Source organism: Macaca nemestrina, chromosome X (genome assembly GCF_043159975.1).
Source record: "Macaca nemestrina isolate mMacNem1 chromosome X, mMacNem.hap1, whole genome shotgun sequence".
NCBI classification, from domain to species: domain Eukaryota; kingdom Metazoa; phylum Chordata; class Mammalia; order Primates; family Cercopithecidae; genus Macaca; species Macaca nemestrina.
Genome location: NC_092145.1, coordinates 137,652,701 through 137,674,605, shown reverse-complemented (window position 1 = coordinate 137,674,605; position 21,905 = coordinate 137,652,701). Strand labels below are relative to the sequence as shown.

General features: G+C 39.5%; 1 protein-coding gene across 1 annotated transcript; it reads left to right on the top strand.

The window, feature by feature from the left end:
- Positions 1–1,292: 1,292 nt before the first annotated feature.
- LOC105478223 (DEAD-box helicase 53) lies at positions 1,293–3,191 on the top strand. The gene has a single exon (XM_011735350.3). The coding sequence runs from the start codon at positions 1,293–1,295 to the stop codon at positions 3,189–3,191; it is 1,899 nt and encodes a 632-aa protein (XP_011733652.1).
- The last annotated feature ends 18,714 nt before the right edge of the window (positions 3,192–21,905 follow it).

Here is a 21,905-nt window from a genome sequence, read left to right as displayed (position 1 = left end):
AGCCAGGCGTGGTGGCAGGCACCTGTAATCCCAGCTACTCGGGAGGCTGAGGCAGGAGAATCACTTGAACCCAGGAGGCCGAGGTTGCAGCGAACCAAGACTGCACTATTGCATTCCAGCCTGGCCACCAAGAGTGAAACACCATCTCAAAAAAAAAAAAAAAAAAACCTTTCACAGATCCTTAGGTACACAAGGATACAAGAGAATTAAGCCTATTCTGTATAACTTCAGAACTCGGGAGAAGGACTTAAGAACACAGGACACCGCACATTTTGGTTCAAAAAAACTACTGTAACCATTAAACAGCCTCATAATGGAATGGATATTCTTGAAACAAAGTGAGCTCTCTGCCACTGGGACTGTCTAAATGGCAGCTGGGTATCCCTCTGTCCAAACGGCTGCTAGAATGTCTTCTACATGTACCTAATAATGAGTTCTACGCAGCCTTCCAGTGCTAAGGTCTCAGAAGCTATCAAACCACAGGGAAGGAAAAAAAATGAAGAGGCACTGAGAAATCTGACAAACCACTAAAAACAGCCCCTAAAGTACCCTTAGGCACCACTCTACCTCTCTTCTAACCATCATCCCTGTAATAATATCTGGAAACTGCCTAAACAAGTGCTGACATTTAGTTGATGAATTAAGGCAAAACGCTGTCCTAGAGTATGCACCTAAGAGATTTCTGATTAGTAGAATTTAAGTTACACTAGAGGACAGGGAAGTGATGAATTTATCCTGACTAAGTATTGTATTCACTGCAAAAGAAATTTACCAAAATAAACACACAAATATACAAATAAACAGTTTTTCTTTACATGCACTATTTTTTTATCTTAGAGAAATAACTGGTTTATACAAAGGGCAATGTCTATATGGTGTGTATGTTTAAGGCGTGCTTCAAGGTTGCTCTCAAGCTGAGCCAGAACTATCACGAGAAGAGTGAAAGGGGCACCCAAGACACAGAAGTTAAGGAAGCAGTTACTCTCAGGGTCCTGTAAGTGCTGGCGGGGTCAGCACTTACGTGAGAGTAAGTACCTCTTTAAATTTGCGTCACAGACGCTGGCTTACCTCACGCCAGTCCAAGCTCTGTGATTGGTCAGGCCATCAAAGCCTCGCCCCATACGACAAACACTGGTTTCTTAGGAAACTGCTGCGTAGCTACGTGACTAGCACCCGGAAATAATTGCCGCCGCCATCTTTTGGTGCAGAAGGTGACGGGAAAGAGGCCGCAGAACTGAACATCCAACCGTATGTAGGCGAGAAGCCGGTGCCGATACTCCCACTATCACACAATGTCCCACCGGGCCCCAGAGTGGAAGAGAGCGGAGGCTAATCCAAGAGACCTTGGGGCCAGATGGGATGGCAGGGGCAGCAGAGGCAGTGGCTGGAGTGGCCCCTTCGGCCATCAGGGACCGAGAACAGCAGGCTCCCGTGAACCACCACTCTGCTTTAAAATAAAGAACAATATGGTTGGTGCGGTCATTGGTCACAGTGGATCAAAAATAAAAGATCTACAACATTCGACAAACACTAAAATACAGATTATAAAGGGGGAATCAGAAGCATTAGTCAGAATTTTTGGCAACAGGGAAATGAAAGCAAAAGCCAAAGCTATTATAGAAACACTTACTAGAAAACAAAAAAGCTACAACTCAGAATCCAGTGTGGATAATGCTGCATCCCAGCCCCCTACTGGAATAAATCTAGGCAGAAATGACATTGCTGGAGAAGCTCAGCCATTGTCAAATTGGGATCGAATTCGGGCAGCAGTCATGGAGTGCGAAAACAGAAAATGGGCAGATCTACCACCAGTTAAGAAAAATTTTTACATAGAATCCAAAGCAACAAGCTGCATGTCTGAAATGCAGGTAATTAACTGGAGAAAGGAAAATTTCAACATAATGTGTGATGACTTGAAAAGTGGTGAAAAGCGTCTCATCCCAAAACCAACTTGTAGGTTTAAAGACGCTTTTCAGCAATACCCTGATCTTCTGAAAAGCATAACAAGGGTAGGGTTTGTAAAGCCAACGCCAATTCAGTCACAGGCATGGCCAATTATTCTACAAGGAATAGATCTTATAGAAGTTGCACAAACCGGAACAGGGAAAACATTGTCCTATTTAATGCCTGGGTTTATTCATGTTGATTCTCAACCATTATCTAGAGAGCAAAGGAATGGGCCTGGGATGCTAGTCCTTACACCCACTAGAGAGTTGGCTCTTCAGGTGGAAGCTGAATGTTCCAAGTATTCATATAAAGATCTCAAAAGCATTTGCATATGTGGTGGTAGAAACAGAATTGGACAAATAGAAGACATTAGTAAAGATGTAGATATAATTATTGCAACTCCTGGGAGGCTGAATGACCTACAAATGAATAACTCTGTCAACCTAAGAAGCATAACCTACTTAGTTATGGATGAGGCAGATAAAATGCTGGATATGGAATTTGAACCCCAGATAATGAAGATTTTATTAGATGTGCACCCAGACCGGCAGACTGTCATGACAAGTGCAACTTGGCCAGATACCGTCCGTCGACTGGCACGTTCTTATTTGAAAGATCCTATGATTGTTTATGTTGGTAATCTGAATCTAGCTGCTGTAAATACAGTGAAGCAAAATATAATTGTTACCACAGAAGAAGAAAAACGAGCTCTCACCCAAGAATTCATAGAGAACATGTCACCCAATGACAAAGTCATCATGTTTGTCAGCCAAAAACGTATTGCTGATGACTTATCAAGTGACTTCAATATCCAAGGCATATCTGTAGAATCATTACATGGCAACAGTGAACAGAGTGATAAAGAGCGAGCATTAGAGGACTTTGAAAGTGGAAACATAAAGATACTGATTACAACTGATTTAGTAGCTCGAGGTCTTGATGTTAATGATGTCACACATGTATATAATTACGATTTCCCATGGAATATTGAAGAATATGTACACAGAGTAGGGCGCATTGGACGGGCAGGAAAGACTGGCACATCAGTTACCCTCATCACTCAGAGAGATGCGAAAATGGCCGGTGAATTGATTAAAATTCTGGAAAGAGCAAATCAGAGTGTTCCGGAAGATCTTGTAGTAATAGCTGAGCAATACAAGTTAAATCAACAAAAGAGGGACACAGAAACACGATCAAGAAAACCTGGACAAAGGCACAAGGAGTTTCATTATCGTTTAAGTTGAAAAGTTGTACCTGGCTACTGGAAGATTCCAGGCATGTTAAAGATATGCAGTATTGAATATAGATAAAGAAGTATTGGAAACATACTGGACATTTAAAGAAGTAACTAATTCTTAGATAATACTGCTAAACTTTCAATATTGTGTATGTTCCTTAATTTTAAAAAGTCTCAAAAATGAGAGAGTGAGAGACTATGTGAAGAAAAATTAAATGTTATGTGTTAATTTCTTTTAAAAAATACTTTTATTTTAGGTTTGGGGGTATATATGAAGGTTTGTTACATAAACACATGTCATGGGGATTTACTATACATATTATTTCATCACCCAGGTATTAAGCCCAGTGCCCAATAATTATCTTTTCTGCTCCTCTCCCTCCTTCCACCCTGCATCAGGTAGACCTCAGTGTCTGCTGTTTCCTTCTTTGTGTTCATTATGTTCTCATCATTTACTTCCCACTTACAAGTGAGAACATGTGATACTTGAGTTTCTGTTCCTGTGTTAATTTTATAGTCTGCCATGTCCATTTGTCTTCTCTAAAACACCTGGTAGAAGACAACAGTGGTGCTTTTCTGGCTTTAAAATAGTTGTACTAAATGGAAGCATAGCTTCAAGCTTATCCAGTCAAAATATTCTCTTCCCCCCACCCCAGCAGTTGGTGCCACAACAGTTCCTAAAGTTATTTCCACTACCATTCTCTACTTGTTTTAGTTCATTAGAAAATAAGTGCTAAATTTTTTAGAAGATTCCACAATTCTATTTTTATCAGAATGATGTCATCAACAGAGCAGGATATCTGACTCATTGGGAATCAGGTCCTTGTATGCATTTTGTCACTAACCCTTGCTTAAAACTCTGAGGTAATCACTTGCCTTCTCTAGGCCTCAATTTCTCCACTCATGAAATGGGACAGTTTTATTAATTAATTTAGGGATCCCTTTCACCTCCAAAATTTGCTGATATTATAAGTAAAACTGTATACCCCAGCCTTGTATTAACACTTTTTTGTCTAATCTAGGGGAAATTGCATCCTTGCATAATAAATTGAACCAAACAATCCTTTTCAATGACAAGAATAGTGCATTCTGCATTTTTATTGATTTTGCAATGTAACTGGTAGATTTTCATTTAATTCTTTGCTTTTCAACATACTTTACTTTAATTCAATTTGAAGGTTAAAACCATATGTGTGGTTAAAACCACACACACGTATATATATACACACACACACACACACACACATACATACATATATCAGGGAAAAAAAAAGTGAAAGAAAAATTTATCTACTGGGAAAAACATTAAAACCAATCAAATAAGGGCTGGCCGTGGTGGCTCACGCCTGTAATCCCAGCACTCTGGGAGGCCAAGGCGGGTGGATCACCTGAGGTCAGGAGTTCAAGACCAGCCTGACCAACATGGAGAAACCCTGTCCCTACTAAAAATACAAAATTAGCCAGGTGTGGTAGCACATGCCTGTAATCCCAGCTACTCGGGAGGCTGAGGCAGGAGAATCGCTTGAACCCAGGAGGTGGAGGTAGTGGTGAGCTGAAATCATGCCATTGCACTCCAGCCTGGGCAACAAGAGCAAAACTCTGTCTAAAAAAAGGAAAGGAAAAAAAAAAACAAAACAATCAAAGGACATTTTTGCCAGAAGAACCAATTTTAGTAAAACTCTTCCTAATTTTGTCTATAATTCTACCTCTTATGCCTTATTTAGAAGCAAGGTACTTCTCACACCTGCAAAAAGAAATCCCCACAAAGATGCTAAGTAAACTTTAAAATTCAGTGTTCATGAAAACATTAGAATTAGTTAACATTTCTGGCAAAATCAAGAGAAAAATTAAGGCAACAATCTTTTTTCCCAGCATGCCTTATCTGTGACTACAAATAAGTCAGAAAATAAGGGAAAGAAAGAAGTAAATGCTCTGTGTATAGGTATGTAAAGCTTAAAGTATGGACTTTAAAGGCTTTTTTAAATGTAGACCTTAATATCTCTGATAAAATTAGTAACAATGGTTAACATTTCTGAGTGATACATACCTGGTGCTTTATCTCCTAATCTCTAATATTTATAAGAACCCACTCAGAAGGAAATCTTACCCCTATTTTGCAGAGGATGAAGCAAAGTCAGAGGAGCTAACTTGCCTAAGGGCCCTAAACCTGGTTAAAGAGAAATTAAGTGATATTGAAAGGACTTCAGGGATATTTTGACCCGGAAGTGCCTGATTCCAATATTTATATTTCTTAATTTCAGTATAGTTATTATGTTTAAAGGCAATATGGTTGTCTTGAGGTTCTCTACAAGTTCAGATGTAGTGAAATAGAGAAGTGTGTGCAAATTTAATGCAAAGGCAATCTATAGTAGAATCGTAATAGAAGCTCAAATGGCTTAGTGCTATTCACTCGGAGGAGAAATGATAAATGTTTAGCAAGTTAGAGTATATGTTATTTTCCAGAATTATTCTTAGAGGCAATGTTATATTTGTTAGAAAAGAATGCAACAGTTTGACTACTTGAGATAGTATATTTCTATAATTATGTTTAAGTAACAGTTACAAGAAAAATTATCACTCAATGTCTATAAGAAAATGAGAGATGTATGGATTTCTTCTACAACATAATGCTGAACAGAAGAACTAGTGTATAGAGAAAGATAAGTAGAAATAGTGCAATGACTGTTAACCAAGGGTGATTTTGCTCCCCAGGGGACCTTTGACAGTATCTGTAGACAGTATTGGTTGTTACAACTGTGGGTGGGGGATGAGGTGCTACTGGCATATAGTGGGTAGAGGCTAAAAACCCTACAATCTTCAGGACAGCCCCACACAACAAAGAATTATCTGGCACAAAACAATAGAGCTGAGATGGGGAATCCCTGAGACAGCATAAGAAAAACAACCAAAACCAATTGCTTAGTAAGCAAAAAGGCATGTCAAAGAAAAAAAAAAAAATAGAGGGTTTCTAAGTTATATCTTGTAGGTTTTGCAGAGAAGAAGTATCCCTACAAAATTCCTGTCTTTGGTGTAGTCTACATCAGTGGTTCTCTACCAGGACCAATTTTATCAATGTTTGGAGACAGATTTGGTGGGTTGTTGTGTTAGTCCATTTTCATACTGCTATGAAGAAATACCAAGACTGGGTAATTTATAAAGAAAAAGAGGTTTAATGGACTCACAGTTCCACATGGCTGGAGAGGCCTCACAATTATGGTGGAAGGCAAAGGAGGACAAAAGGTACATCTTACGTGATGAGCAGGCAAGAGAGCTTGTGTAGGGGAACTCCCATTTATAAAACCATCAGATCTCATGAGACTGACTATCAGGAGAACAGTGCGGGAAAGACCCACCCCCATGATTCAATTACCTCCCACCAGGTCCCTTCCATGACATGTGGAAATTATGGGAGCTACAATTCGAGATGAGATTTGGGTGGGGACACAGCCGAACTATATCATTCTGTCCCTGGCCCCTACAAAATCTCATGTCCTCACATTTCAAAACCAATCAGGGCTTCCCAACTGTCCCCCAAAATCTTAACTATTTTTAGCATTAACTCAAAAGTCCACAGTTCAAAGTTTCATCTGAGACAAGGCAAGTCCCTTCCACCTATGAGCCTGTAAAATCAAAAGCAATTTAGTTACTTCCGAGATATAATGGAGGTACAGACCTTGGGTAAATATACCCATAACAAATGAGAGAAATTGCTTAAAACAAAGGAGCTACAGTCCGCATGCAAGTGTGAAATCCAGCTGGGTAGTCAAATCTTAAAGCTCCAAAATGATCTCCTTTGACTCCAGGTCTCACATTCAGGTCACGCTGATGCAAGAGGTGGGTTCTCATGGTCGTAGGCAGCTCTGTCTCTGACTTTGCAGGGTATACCCCCTTTTCTGGCTGCTTTCATGGGCTTGCATTGAATCTCTGTGGCTTTTCCAGGTGCATGGTGTAAGCTGTTGGTGGATCTACCATACTGGGGTATGGAGGATGTTGTTCCTCTTCTCACAGCTCCACTAAACAGTGCTCTAGTAGGGACTCTGTATGGGGGCTTCCACCCTACATTTCCCTTATGCACTGCCCTAGCAGAGGTTCTCCATGAGGGCCCTGCCCCTGCAGCAAACCTCTGCCTGGGCATCCACGTGTTTCCATACATGCTCTGAAACCTACGCAAAGGTTCCCAAACCTGAATTCTTGACTTCTGTGTACCCACAGGCTCAACACCATGTGGAAGCTTGGTGTTGCAACCTCAAGCATGGCTTGAGGCTTGCAACCTCTGAAGCTACAGCCCAAGCTCTATTTTGGTCCATTTCAGCCACAGATGGTGCAACTGGGACGCAGGGCACCAAATCCCTAGGTTTTACACAGCAGGGGAACACTAGACCCAGCCTATGAAACCATTTTGTCCTCCTAGGCTCCAGACCTCTGATGGGAGAAGCTGCCATGAAGACCTCTGACATGCTCTGGAGACATTTTCCCCATTGTCTTGGGAATTAACATTTGGCTCCTCACTACTTATACAAATTTCTGCAGCTGGCTTGAATTAATCCTCAGAAAATGGTTTTTGCTTTTCTATCACATCATCAGTCTGCAATTTTTCTGAACTTTTACGCTCTGTTTCCTTTTTAAACGTAAGTTCCAATTCCAAACCATATCTTTGTGAATGAATAAAACTAAATGCTTTTAACAGTACCCAAGTCACCTCTTGAATGTACTGCTGCTTAGAAATTTCATTTGCCAGATGCCCTAAATTATGTCTCTCAAGTTCAGAGTTCCACAAATCTCCAGGGTAGGTACAAAATGCCACCAGTCCCTTTGCTAAAACATAGCAAGAGTCACCTTTGCTCCAGTTCCCAACAAGTTCCTCGTCTCCATCTGTGACCACATCAGCCTGGACTTTATTGTCCATATCACTATCAAGCATTTGGTCAAAGCCATTCAACAAGACTCTAGGAAGTTCCAAACTTTCCCACATCTTCCTGTCTTCTTCTGAGCCCTCCAAACTGTTCCAACCTCTGCCTGTTATCCAGTTTCAAAGTCACTTCCACATTTTGGGTAGCTTTACAGCAGTACCTCACTCTACTGGTACCAATTTACTGTATTAGTCCATTTACATACTGCTATGAAGAAATACCCAAGACTGGGTAATTTATAAAGAAAACGAGGTTTAATGTATTCACAGTTCTACATGGCTGAGGAGGCCTCATAATCATAGTGGAGGGTGAAGGAGGCACAAAGGCAAGTCTTACGTGGTGAGCAGGCAAGAGAGCTTGCATAGGGGAACTCCCCTTAACCATCAGATCGGCCGGGCGCGGTGGCTCAAGCCTGTAATCCCAGCACTTTGGGAGGCCGAGACGGGCGGATCACGAGGTCAGGAGATCGAGACCATCCTGGTTAACACGGTGAAACCCCGTCTCTACTAAAAAATACAAAAAACTAGCCGGGCGAGGTGGCGGGCACCTGTAGTCCCAGCTACTGGGGAGGCTGAGGCAGGAGAATGGCGTGAACCCAGGAGGCGGAGCTTGCAGTGAGCTGAGATCCGGCCACTGCATTCCAGCCTGGGTGACAGAGTGAGACTCCGTCTCAAAAAAAATAAATAAATAAATTTTAAAAAACCATCAGATCTCATGAGACTTACTCGTCATCACAAGAACATCACAGGAACCACCCACCCTCATAATTCAATTACCTCTCACCAGGTCCCTTCCCTAACACACGGGAATTATGGGAACTACAATTCAAGATGACATTTGGGTGAGGACACAGTCAAACCATATCAGTCATCATAACTGAGGGTGATGGCGGTGGTATTCTGTTTCCTGGGTAGAGTCAGAGGATGCCACTAAGCATCCCACAATTCATAGGAGAGCTCCCTAAAACAAAAAATTATCTCGCCTGAATGTCAGTAGTGCTACAGTTGAGAAACCTTGCAATGGATTAAGCAAAAATAAAAGCGCAAACCTAGGTGTAGAGAAGCCAAGAAGGGACTTTATGAACGAAAACAAAAAGAGGATATTCATTTGTGTGCAATGTGCCATATAAAACCCTCCACTGGCTGGTCACGGTGGCGCATGCCTGTAATCCCAGCACTTTGGGAGGTGGAGGTGAGTGGATCACCTGAGGTCAGGAGTGCGAGACCAGCCTGACTAACATGGTAAAACCCCATCTCTACTAAAAATACAAAAAATTAGGCAGGCATGGTGGCAGGCGCCTGTAATCCCAACTACTCGGGAGGCTAAGGCAGGAGAATCGCTTGAAGCTGGGAGGCAGAGGTTGCAGTGAGCAGAGATCGTGGCACTGCACTCCAGCCTGGGTGGCAGAGCAAGACTCTGTCCAAAAAAGAAAAAAAAAAAAAACCCTCCACTAACTTTCCTTTCTTTGGTATAATCTATATTTCTCAGCGGGAGTTGATTTTGCTCCCTAAGGGACATATGGCAATGTCTGGAGACAATTTTAGTTGTCCCTACTAGAGGGCAGCATTGCTACTGGCATCTAGTGGGTAGAAGTCGAGGATAAACAACTTATAATATACAGCACAGTAACTTACAACAATGGAATTTTCAGTCCAGAATATATGGTGTTGAGGTCAAGAAACTGGTTGCATTGATTGACCAATAAAGTTTTTGTGTGAGTAAATTGTGTTTCAGAAATTCAAAGACATACTGAGTTCTACATACAAATTGGGACAGACGGAAAGCAAAGCACTGAATATACACAGGACTCAAAGTACGACCTCAGAGTTATGCATACCATTCTTAGCATGGTGACTCACATTCAGTAGGCATTCAACAAACACTAGGTCCCTTCCACCTTCCCTCTCCCATCACCTACTGTATCATCTATATAATGCTTGTTCACTATTCCGGGTGGTGCTCAAGCTGTTTTCCCCCATTTGGAATGCCCTTTCTCTTTCCTCTCTGCCAAGACAAATCACAGTTACCATTCTGGGACCAGCCAAAGTGCCACATCTTCCCGCAAGTTCCTATCTACTCTCCTTCATTCCAAAACTTCTGCAGTTACAGTTCTTGTTATCAAAGAATAATGTTGACATTTATACTATCTGCATAGGAATCTAGGAGGCAATAAAAGTAGACCATTTTAAATCAGTGAAGAAAGAAAAATCTATTCCAAACCAAATAAGTAAAATAAATAAATGAAAAATACATAATATATAGCAGGACAACTGATCAACCAAAAAACTCCTACTATTAGAAAATAATTCCCACTAGATTATTGCTTTTGTAAAAACACAAAAGAACATCAAGTTTATAGAGAGAAATAATTTCTGATATCAACGTGGAAAATAATTTTTAAACAGAAAAGCAACCACAGAAAATTAAAAGTAAATATGAATAGATTTGACAAAGTAAAAATGAAAATCTTCTTAATGTCAAAAATAACATCAAAGGCAAAGGAAACACCAGAAAAATAATTTAAAATATATAATATGATCATAGTTATTTATATTTTGTATATGGAGCTTGTTACAAAGAAAAAGTAAAAGATGAACTGAATAAATATGGGCTGAAATGTAAAAGGCAACTCACTAGACAAATGAACAACATACATATTAAAAAGCACTTGACTTCTTTATAATCAAAGGAATTAAAATTAAACCAATTATATAACTTTTCTCTAACAAATTGGGTTAAGATTCTTTTTAAGTGCCTAATGCTACAAAGGATGCAGAGAAATAAACACTGATAAATTAAAATTTGATTTAATTCTATTCCTTGAAGGGATAGTTGAGATTATATATATAATCTGTATATGTTTAACAGACTTTGGCTCAGTAATATTACCTCCAGACATTTACCCCAAAGAGAAAATCAGATTTACATAACAATATTTATAAACAAGGCTATTTATCATAGTGGTAATTAACATAATTGTTTTATAATCCTCAAGGTCCAATGACAGGATAATAGTTAAATTGCAGCATATCTATTCTTGATTTGGAATAGCAGAAATCATGTTCTTAACAAATATTTTAAAATAGAAGGAAAAGCAGTTTATAGAATGATCTTGATTGTTTTTAGAAAACTACATTGGTAGGCCGGGCGCGGTGGCTCAAGCCTGTAATCCCAGCACTTTGGGAGGCCGAGACGGACGGATCACGAGGTCAGGAGATCGAGTCCATCCTGGCTAACACGGTGAAACCCCGTCTCTACTAAAAATACAAAAAAACTAGCCAGGCGAGGTGGCGGGCGCCTGTAGTCCCAGCTACTCGGGAGGCTGAGGCAGGAGAATGCCGTGAACCAAGGAGGCGGAGCTTGCAGTGAGCTGAGATCCGGCCACTGCACTCCAGCCTGGGCGAAAGAGCGAGACTCCGTCTCAAAAAAAAAAAAAAAAAGAAAAAAAGAAAACTACATTGGCCCATGTATCTATAGAAACAAAAACAAATGAAATGGACACACACAGACACACAAACTAATGATAACCATGGTTTTCTACATTATGGGATTAGAGACGGTTTGTTTTGTTTCGTTTTGTGTTTTGAGATGGAGTCTCACTCTGTCGCCCAGGCTGGAGTGCAGTGGCGTGATCTCGGCTCACTGCAACCTTCACCTCCCAGGTTCAAGCAATTCTCCTGCCTCAGCCTCTCAAATGGCTGGGATTACAGGTGTGCGCCACCACACCAGGCAAATGTCTGTATTTTTAGTAGACACGGGGTTTCACCATGTTGGCCAGGCTGACCTCAAACTCCTGACCTCAAGTGATCTACCTGCCTCGGCCTCCCAAAGTGTTGGAATTACACGCGTGAGCCACCATGCCTGATCACTAGATGGTTTTAATCTTTACCTTATTTTCTAAAATTTCTATAAAAGAATATTACTTTTATTATAATAAAAATGTCAAGCATAACTTTTGAATAACTGCTTCAAAAGTAACTTAATGAATAATTAAATGACTGCAGAAATTATTTCAACAGGCATTGTATCTGAGGGTATTTAAAATACAAGCACGTCTTGTCTTTCCCCCACTTCAATGTAAATGCCACTAATAGGAGACACCCTTTTCCTAACATTGCATCTTTTTTTAACTTTTAAGTTCCGGGGTACAAGTGCCAGGTTTGTTACATGGGTAAACTTGTGTCATGGGAGTTTGTTGTACAGATAATTTCATCACCCAGGTATTAGGCCTAGTATCCATTAGTTATTTTTCCTGATCCTCTCCCTCCTCCCACACGCCAAGCTCCACAAAGCCCCAGTATGTGGTGTTCCCTTCTATGTGTCCATGGTAACACTGCATCTTAAGTGCTGGAAACAATGCCTCAAACATAGTAGGAGCACAGTAAATAGCTGAATGAAAATAAGTACATGATTTTATTTTCATTGAGCAAAACTAAACTTTTCTATTTCTGTTACTTGTTTTATCTGTTACCAATTGTTGGCCTACACCTCACCTTATAATAAGAAAAAATGTATGTTGTTTGTGTCTTTTACACATGGCACCCACATAAAAGGGACACTTTTATCTCATTTTACAGATTAGGAGACTAATGCTCAGAGAGGTTGCATAACTTTCCTACATTCAAACAGTGAGGAAGTAGAGCGTGCTATCTCTGTGCTGAAAAGTATTGATTCAATTAAGCAGCAAGCTATAGTACACAGAAATACGGGAGAAATGAGAAAGACGTTATTAGGTAAAGCACACAGACACCTCAGTTTATAGCAAAATAAGAACCCTGTAAAGGTATTTTTCACACTATGCAATATTTTTACCACTCTTCTTCTCGGGCCTTGAGTGTCTCTGTAGCTTTCTAGCACTAGAGAAACCCGCAGGGTAAACTGAAAGCTTAAAATGAGAGGATTACAATTACTGAGTAATCAGACTTTTCACAAGTCTTTTTGAAATATTAGTCTAAATGGTTTGGTTGGATATCTGTTCACGTGGCATGTAGTAAACTACAGAACCATGACAACAGTAAAAGAAAAGTAAGAAATGATCTGAAGAAAGACTGCAGTAAAGCTTCATACTGCTGGCTGGGGGAAGGGATAGGAATATTTGGGGAATGCAAGATAAGCCAAAGAACCTGCCAGTGTAACAAGTCATAAATCCAGGCTCAATTTATAACTTCTAAAATCTGAATTTTTGTGGGAATAAAATGAAGTGCCACATTAGCCATAGTTAGGGTGGCAGACACTGGTGGTTTACCTACCCGACAGCTACCCCCACCACCTCCCTCCTATGTCCCTTTCTACGTGCCAGCATAACCCACTTCCTGTTACAGAGCTCACAAAAGGCAGACATTCACTTTCCTAGCCTCCCTTACAGATAAAGCATGGGCATGTGACACGAAGGTGGCCTATGGCACTGACAGGAAAGTCGGCTTGGCAGTTTTAGAGAAAGATCTCTCTCCCTTACAAACAGACACACGAGGTCCTTCCTGCTTTTGTAAAGTTGTGTGAAGATATGAGGCTGTGACACTTTTAGACGATGGAGAAATAAATCTGAAGAATACTAGCATGCTAAGTATGACCAAATGGAAATTTGGGAAGTAGCTGGATCACATAACTGTGCTGCTGAATTCAACTCTATGTGGCAGCTATGGAGGTGTGCAGCTCAGATCTCCATTCAAGAAAAAGCTTGCTGATTAGCTGTGAGGAGTGCCGTGAGCCGACAGCCCCCACCTGCAGCCAATCCTTGGCAGCACCTGAACCAAGGCTGACCTCTTCCGGGAAGTCTCAGCCAATCGCTGAGCACAGTGAGACACTGGGGCCCAGTCATTTCTGCCCAACACTGGACACTTCTATAGGCCATATTTGCAGCAGTGCTCCCCGTTAGGCTCACCCTGATTTATCAGAGCCTCAATGCAGTTTTAGGCTCTTCCTACCCAATCCTCCTCTCTTTACCTTCTAGTTTCACAGGTATCAGATCTGAGCTGCAGTCAGAAGGATTTCCCTGACCTCTTGATACTTTTCCTCTTTATCTTTCATAGGTGTTACCCCCAGTAAATATTGGACCCAAGCAATATACCCAGGAATCCCCTACCTATGAACTTGGTTTTATATAAAATAATAGATATCTCTATAAAGTAATTATTAGTTGAGTATTATATTACTGGCAGCCCAAAGTATCCTAACTGATAAATTGGAAAATTAGCCATAAAATACCTTGTGTGGAGGCTGTGAATTTTCCATCATTGAGAAGAGGGTCCAATGAGGTATACTTTATTTGGATGAGAGTTGACTAAAATAAGCAAATTAAACTCTTCTCTTGGATGTTTATTTAACAGGGACACTGAAAACACAGGATTCTATAGGGAATTACTATACTTTTTTAAAAATTGGAAGCATATCAAACAAGCCCCGGTTTTGAACAGTCAGCAGCAATTAGAGGAAGAAGTGAGAAACAAGCAGAGTAGAAAACTTGAGCTGCAGTCATGAAGAGACCCAACATCAAGGTCATCTGAACCAATAGCTTTAACAGCATTCACACTTGGCTGCACCTAGAATACATCACCAGCTCTGACAGATTTGAAAGGTAGCCAACCAGAGAAATTCTCGCAATCAACAGCCTAGAGGGGCTCAGGGTGAACAATTCTACCTAATGGAGATATATAGCCCAAAGCAATAGGAGTCTTCTCATGAAGACAAGGACAATTTTTTTTAAATCCTTTTCATATAGAAGAGGAATATGGAGAAAGGAATTGATGGGCCATGTTTGTTGTCCCACATAAGCCTGAAAATCCAATTGAAAAAAAAAAAAGAGCAAGTATTTCTACAAGAATATTGTGAAAGTCAGCAAAAACATTTCTCTCCCTCCCTCCTCCTTTCCTGTAACCCAAGTGTCCTTCCCTTTAAAAAGAAAAAAAATGGTAATTCAGAATTTCTTGGTGTATTGATTAGATAAAAATCTAAAACGAAATGAAAAGATGAAAGGAGGACTGGTCTTCTCTCTTTATGCTGACTCCTCCATTTCACCTTCCGATTGCTGCTAAAGCTGTTCAGTGCCATTCAAATTCACAAAACTACCACAATCTTCAATTCTGTGTGCTCCTCACACAGCACATAAACAATACCAAAAGCCCATCATTGTTTTCACACTTCATGTAAATGTTAGTCCCCTCTTCAACTCCCCTCTCCCCTACTGCAAAATTCTGTTTTCTTCTAGCTCTTCCAATGGGGTAAAATGTCTGCAGTGATGTTTACCCAGCTTAAATAAAGTCTATCCAATCTTCCTAAGCTTGCAATATGTGGCAGACTTTTGGCAGTAAGTACACCAATGTGTGCTGGGGTCCTAATTAAAATTTCATTTGGAACCCATTTCTCATATTCAGTAAAATCCGTTTGAAGTCCAAACTAAATGACTTGAGGCTCATGCCCTGTGAAAACCTATATGCCATTTTACATAAATGTTTTAATTTTCTCTGCAATCAATAAATGTGGCATTGTCATAGCCCTCCCCAGGCATTTCTGTTTTTGTTCTCTTTGTAGGCTCTTCCTGTAACACGCACACTATTTTATAGTGCCTTCCCATCAAGTACCATATGACATTTCATTCTAATTTAACTCTGCTGTCTCACAGATAAGAGAATGTTAAATGATGGTAACTAAAGGGTATAAGTGTTTTCTACTTCTGGAAAAGGGTCTCCTCCTTACCCACCCTTCTACAACACATACACAAGTGTGCAACACATACACATACATTACACATGCATATACTGTGTGTGTGTCCAGTTTAGCTGAAAACACGTAGCCTGCCTTTTACCTCCCCCAAACCTCATTCTGTCATTCAGAGCTCAGAACAGCATGCACAGTATGCAGAGTAAGCTGAACTTACTGTTCATGTCGATAATGGAAAAAGATCTCCCCCTCTCCTTTTCAGAAGATTCCAGTTGCCGCCTCCAGATTCAAGCATAAGATGATAGTTAAGGGTGTAGTCTCTGGAGTCCTAAAGACCTGAGCGTGAGTCTCGGTTTGGCCAGCTGCAGCCAGTTATGTGAGTTTGGGCAAGTTAGATAAAGGCCCCAAGTCTTGGTTTACTCAGCTCTAAACTATGGATGGTGATTTTAACCTGTGCTTCGTGAAGACTTAATGATATACATATGAAGCAACCAGGAAAAAAAGTATTATACTCAACAGGTTTTTAAAACAAAAGATGGTAAGAGGAGATAATGGTACAGGCCAATTCTACCTAGTTGTCACTCACAAATTGTAAATGTTAACATCTCATAAGTAAAAGAATTTCAAAAACCTGATCCTTTTGTTTTAGGAGTTGTTCCCATGGGGAGGACACTTATTTGGTCCATCTGTGGAAGACGTATGTTCTTGACCTCTGCTTTTCTCTGCCTGTCTGCTTCATTCTCCTCCTTCTACAAAGTACCTTTTGCTGTTTCTCCATTGCATGTGATGGAATATGGCTGATTCCATAGCTCCCTGATCTACATTACCTCTGTTAATGCTATCAATTTAGATTGAGGTAAAATGTCTGGCTCCAGGTTTATATTTCTGTATGAGAGGAACTGATGGCTCCACTTTGGATCAGGTATCTACTCATGGTCCAATCAAGTGTAATGGGTGAGAGGGCTGGTGGTGACAGAGCCCTCTAGCACAATCATAGCTGCTAGGACCTCAACCCTATGCTTGAGGGAAGGTAATCTTCAGAAAAAGGGGACCGTAGAAGCTATAGTATTACATTGGTTTTCTTATGAAGAAAGCTCATATATATGTATCGTTTTATGAATTCAGTTATCACTTGTAGTTGTCATGCAGAGACAGTTGAAGTTCTTTTTTAGCATTTCTTTGAAATATGAGAATTTTCGTGCTATCTAGACAATCAATTCATTGGTATATACATTATAATTTATTTTATAGCATATTTTATCTACCCCATTCTTTCTGGAAACTTTCATACAATCATCTGACAAGCAATAGCTACTTCTAATGAATTTTAATAACCATTTTCCAAGAAGGATAGCACTCACAATACTATTTATATCATCATTATCTACCAAGCCTATTCTTTATAAAATCTGAAGCTGTTCAATTAATAAACTTTCATGTCTAAAATAAGACAAATCAAATCATACCACTTAAATTTATTTGCCCCCAAAACACTTTTACATGAAACTTAGTTTCACTACCATGATTATCATATTTAGATATTTACGTTTTAGCAATAAAAATACATGTTGACTTTTACACTTATGATTTAGATAAGATGAAGATATTTCTTGGCACTATTTATTTTTCATATCATCCTAAACTACAAAGAAATTGATTTAGGATAACTCTCTCAAATACGACAAAGTTTTTTTTTCTTATTTACTGCATGTCTAATTCACTATCATTTCTTTTCATTTATCTTTGATATGGTATCTTAATATATCAGTTTTCTATGTTGAGATTTAAGTAGTTCATATAGAAAACTAAATAAATATTAATCATATTGGCTGCTTCAGAAAATAGAGTATGATATTGAATATACCAGAAAATAGAAATATTAATATTGTACAAAGTATTACTTGAGGGTCAAAGAACTTAGAAGAGAAGGAAAATAAACTATTAATATGCAGTTAAATTTGTACTACGCCATTGTGGGAAGGATGTTTCAGAGACAAAATTTGCTGGTTCAGAGGAAATGTTTCATGGAATTTTTTTTGCCAGATATGTTTTTTGCTATCATCTAGATGGCTCCTATTTTTTGTGAGATATTCAATCCTACCAAGCATCATGGTAGGGCTAGGAGTTGAAAGGTTTATATCGATTTGTCAACTCCAACACTAAACCCTAAAGTTTCCTAACTCAACCATAATTTTCTGAAGAGAAAAGAAGACATGGCTCAGACCACTGGGTTTTAGCCAGGGCCACTGATCTCCACTTACTGGAGTCAAGTCTCATGATTTATTCAGAAACCTAGTTCTGTAGGCTGTCATGGCAAACTATGATGCTTCCTGAGCCCTCAGTTAGACCTACATGAGAAACGTGTGCTCTTGTGAAAAACCTAGCAGCAAAGACACAGCAACTAGCTGGGCTTCACAGACTAGCCAAAAGTTCTTCACCATATAAGTTGCCTTACGTAGCAGTAGCAAAATGAGAAAAGGTGCATGCACAAAGCCCTATGTTTAGAGTGGTGACAAAACCTCTGAAGTATGGGGTCTCCGGCAAGTATACACATCCCAGTCTAGCACCTACGCCCCGATTCATCGGACTCTGGAGTGTGCAAAGAAAGCATTCGTTATTTTGCCAGCAATCCCACCATTTGACCACCTTGTACCTCAATAGATCAGGGGCATCCTGGGATGTGACCAACAAATAACTAACCATTATGACACTGTTGTCTAACCATGTTCCTGACACTATTGATAAGAGAAATACTATAAAGCAGGGCTAGGTCTCTTTTCTGCAACGTAGGTAGTGAAAAGCTTTCCAGCTTTGAAAGCAGAAAGATCTGGGTTCTCTAGAAGTTCCATCATGTTATTTATAATCTTTTTTTCTTTTTAAATAATGAAACATACATAAAACGTTTAACAAATAACAGGTATATGTATATATATCTAACTTTAGAGACTGTTCATACTTGGTCATATTTGTTTTGATTTTATTTTGTTAAGAAATTAAAGATTATAGAGATTTAAAATTCTATGTTATCCTATTTCCCTCCTTTGTACTCCAGAGGTAACTACTCTCCTGAAGTTGGTATGTATCCTTTCCATGTATATTTTTATTTTTACTATGTAGTATTGTTATTCGTGTTCTGAATTTTATATAAATGGTATCATGCCATATGTTTTTGAAAATTTTCTTTGCTCATAGGTAGTGAAATTTATCAAAGCTGATTTATTAATATGTAGATCTAGTTCATCCATTTAAATTTGAATAGCATGCCATTCTATGGCTATTTGAGTATTTATCCATTACTCTATACATAGACATGTAGGTTATTTGTAGTTCGGGACTCCTACAATGCTATAGTGAGCATTGTTAGGTAAGTTTCCTCGTGCATGTGTGTAGGAGTCTCTCAAAGGCATATACAAGATTGATTTTCAAGTGAAATAGACCAATATGACCAACCCAGTCATTTACAGTGTATGTTTGTTCTAACTGATTGGTACCCCTGAGAGCAGTTGCTAAATAGTTTGAATATCAACCCTTGATACATACCTAGAAGTATCACTGCTGGGTCATATAGAATGCACATTTTCATCTTTACTAGATATATTACCCATAGCTCTTTAAAGTGGTTCAACTAATTTACACTCCAAGCAGTAGTTTAATATGTACATTCCTATTTCTCTACAAGTGGAATTGTTAGGCTTTCTAACTTTCACTGGTCTGATGAGTGTGAAATGGTATTTTGTGAGCTTTTTTTTTTCTCCCGAGATGGAGTCTTGCTCTGTCGCCCAGGCTTGAGTGCAGTGGCATGATCTAGGCTCACTGCAACCTCCGTCTCCTGAGTTCAAGCAATTCTCCTGCCTCAGCCTCTTGAGTAGCTGGGATTACAGGTGCACACCACCACACCCCGCTAATTTTTGTATTTTTAGTAGAGACGGGGTTTCACCATGTTGGCCAGGCTGGCCTCAAACTGGCTGGTCTCAAACTCCTGACCTCGTAATCCACCCACCTCGGCCTCCCAAAGTGCTGGGATTACAGGCGTGAGCCACCGCACCTGGCCCATATTTTGTAGTTTTATTTTGCAGTTTCCTAATTACCAGTCAGGTGAAACATCATCTGTTTATCAGCCATTCAGAACTCTTATCTCGTAAATCGCCCATTCATAGCCTTTACTCCATTTTCTATAGGGCTGTCTACCTTTTTCAACTTGAATTATAAGTGTTCTGTATTTCTTCTCCATATTAGTCCTTTGTCAATTACATGGGATGCTAACATCTTTTTACAATTTTTGGATTATCTTTCACTTTCTTTGTTGTGCCTCTCAATCTAAAGAATGCCACCATTTGTCAGCTCTGTGAATTTGGATAAACAATTTCAGCTCTCAACCTCTTCATTTATTCATTTATAAAACAAAACCAACAGTGGTTTACTTACAATATGGTTGTGAATAAAAATAATGACATAATAAATGTACAGGAATGAGCAATATGCAATAAATAAGTAGAAGTTTTCTTCTCGTGGCTCTACCCTCAAACAAAAGGGGAAACAGGGGTACAATACTATGCAAATATATTCACTGAGCTACGGTATGTCAAAAAAAGACATCATATGGATGCTTGAACAGAAGGATTAATCAACTGGATTATATTACTCACTCAATAAACATTAATATTTATTGAACCCTTCCTATGTACCAAGCATAGAAATAGAGTGTGATGCAAAACAGATAAATGCTTGTCGAAGTGGGAAAGAGAGAAGGAGACAACAAGAAACAAATTATTATTTGCTACAACATCAGGATGAAGAAAGTTAAAAGTTATGTAGGGATTACAAAATGATTGAGGGGTACAATTTCATATCGGGTGGTCAGAGAAGTCCCATCATGGAGGCAACTGAAAGAGAAACCCAGAAGAACTGAGGAAAGGACCATGTGAAGTATATGCAAAGGCCCTGAGACCCTGGCATACTTGTCAATCAAGGAGAAGGAGGACAGTGTAGGGGAAGGGAATAGCAAGAGAGTGCAGGACAGGGATCCAGGGACAAGATAATGACTTTGGAGTGCACGATAAGGATTCTAGATTTTATTCTAAGTGCAATGGAATATCCCTGGAGGGCCCTGAGCAGAGGAGTAGCATGTTATAATTTACGTTTTAAAAGGATCCATTCAACTACAAGATGGATAAAAGGTTGCAGAAGTGTAGGAGAGTAAGTATGCTGACCATGGAAAGCTGCATTTCTTGCATGGAAGATTTCTGAAGCCATTCATTCTGGTCATTTCCCCCAGGACTCAAAAATAAGCAACTCTGAACTGAAATCTCAACTGCATCAACTGGCATTATTTCTATTTACTCTTATTGGACAATCCATATTTACTTCAGAACCTGGAAAAACACAAGAAATACTGGCAAAAACAAATGACAAAACAATAGTGCTGAACTTGTTTACCTCTCATTTGCACTGGCTAGTTTGTGCATTTTTCTTTGGCTTAAATAAATCAAGGCCTATTTAAAATGGTTACTGCCTGTAGATTTTTTTTAAGTGTCAAATGGCTTGGGTACAAGCAGTGGTTTCCCCATGATTTTTTTTTTGGGGGGGGGAAGGTATCATTACTTAGTGACATGGAGAGGTCATACCGAACCTTCCCTCTCAAGAAATGCTGGCTATTTGATAATGAATTTTTCCCAATCCTTTCTCACTCTCCAAGGTGTTCTAATTGATTTTTCTCCCTGCTGTTTAGCATCTAAGGCTATTTAATTAATGGGGTTCTTTTACACAAATAGAAAAACTCAGCATGACCAAAGTCAGAATGGTCAACAGCTAAGCTCTTCCCTGCCTCCCAGCTGTAACACCTTATTAAGACTGATTTCCCCAGTCAGCCTGCCAATCCACAGGTACTTCACATTGTGTTTTAAAAGTTTCTGCTTCTCATTCAAATCAAAGCTACAAGCCTAAATGTGAAATGCTAATGACAAGCCTGAGAAGGTAAACTGTGAATCTTCATTTCTATCATTGATCGAACTTTAGATATTGGATCAATATATTTAGGTGGTATTGAAAATGGTATTGGAGGAGTCACACTAATACTATCAACTATCAGTCTTCCCACAGCTTAAATCACTCTCATTATTCTAATCCTACTCCTACTTAATTTAAATATTAAATTT

Excerpts from the sequence above, each read along its gene's own strand:
- LOC105478223 (XM_011735350.3), top strand. The coding sequence starts at position 1,293 with ATGTCCCACCGGGCCCCAGAGTGGAAGAGAGCGGAGGCTAATCCAAGA.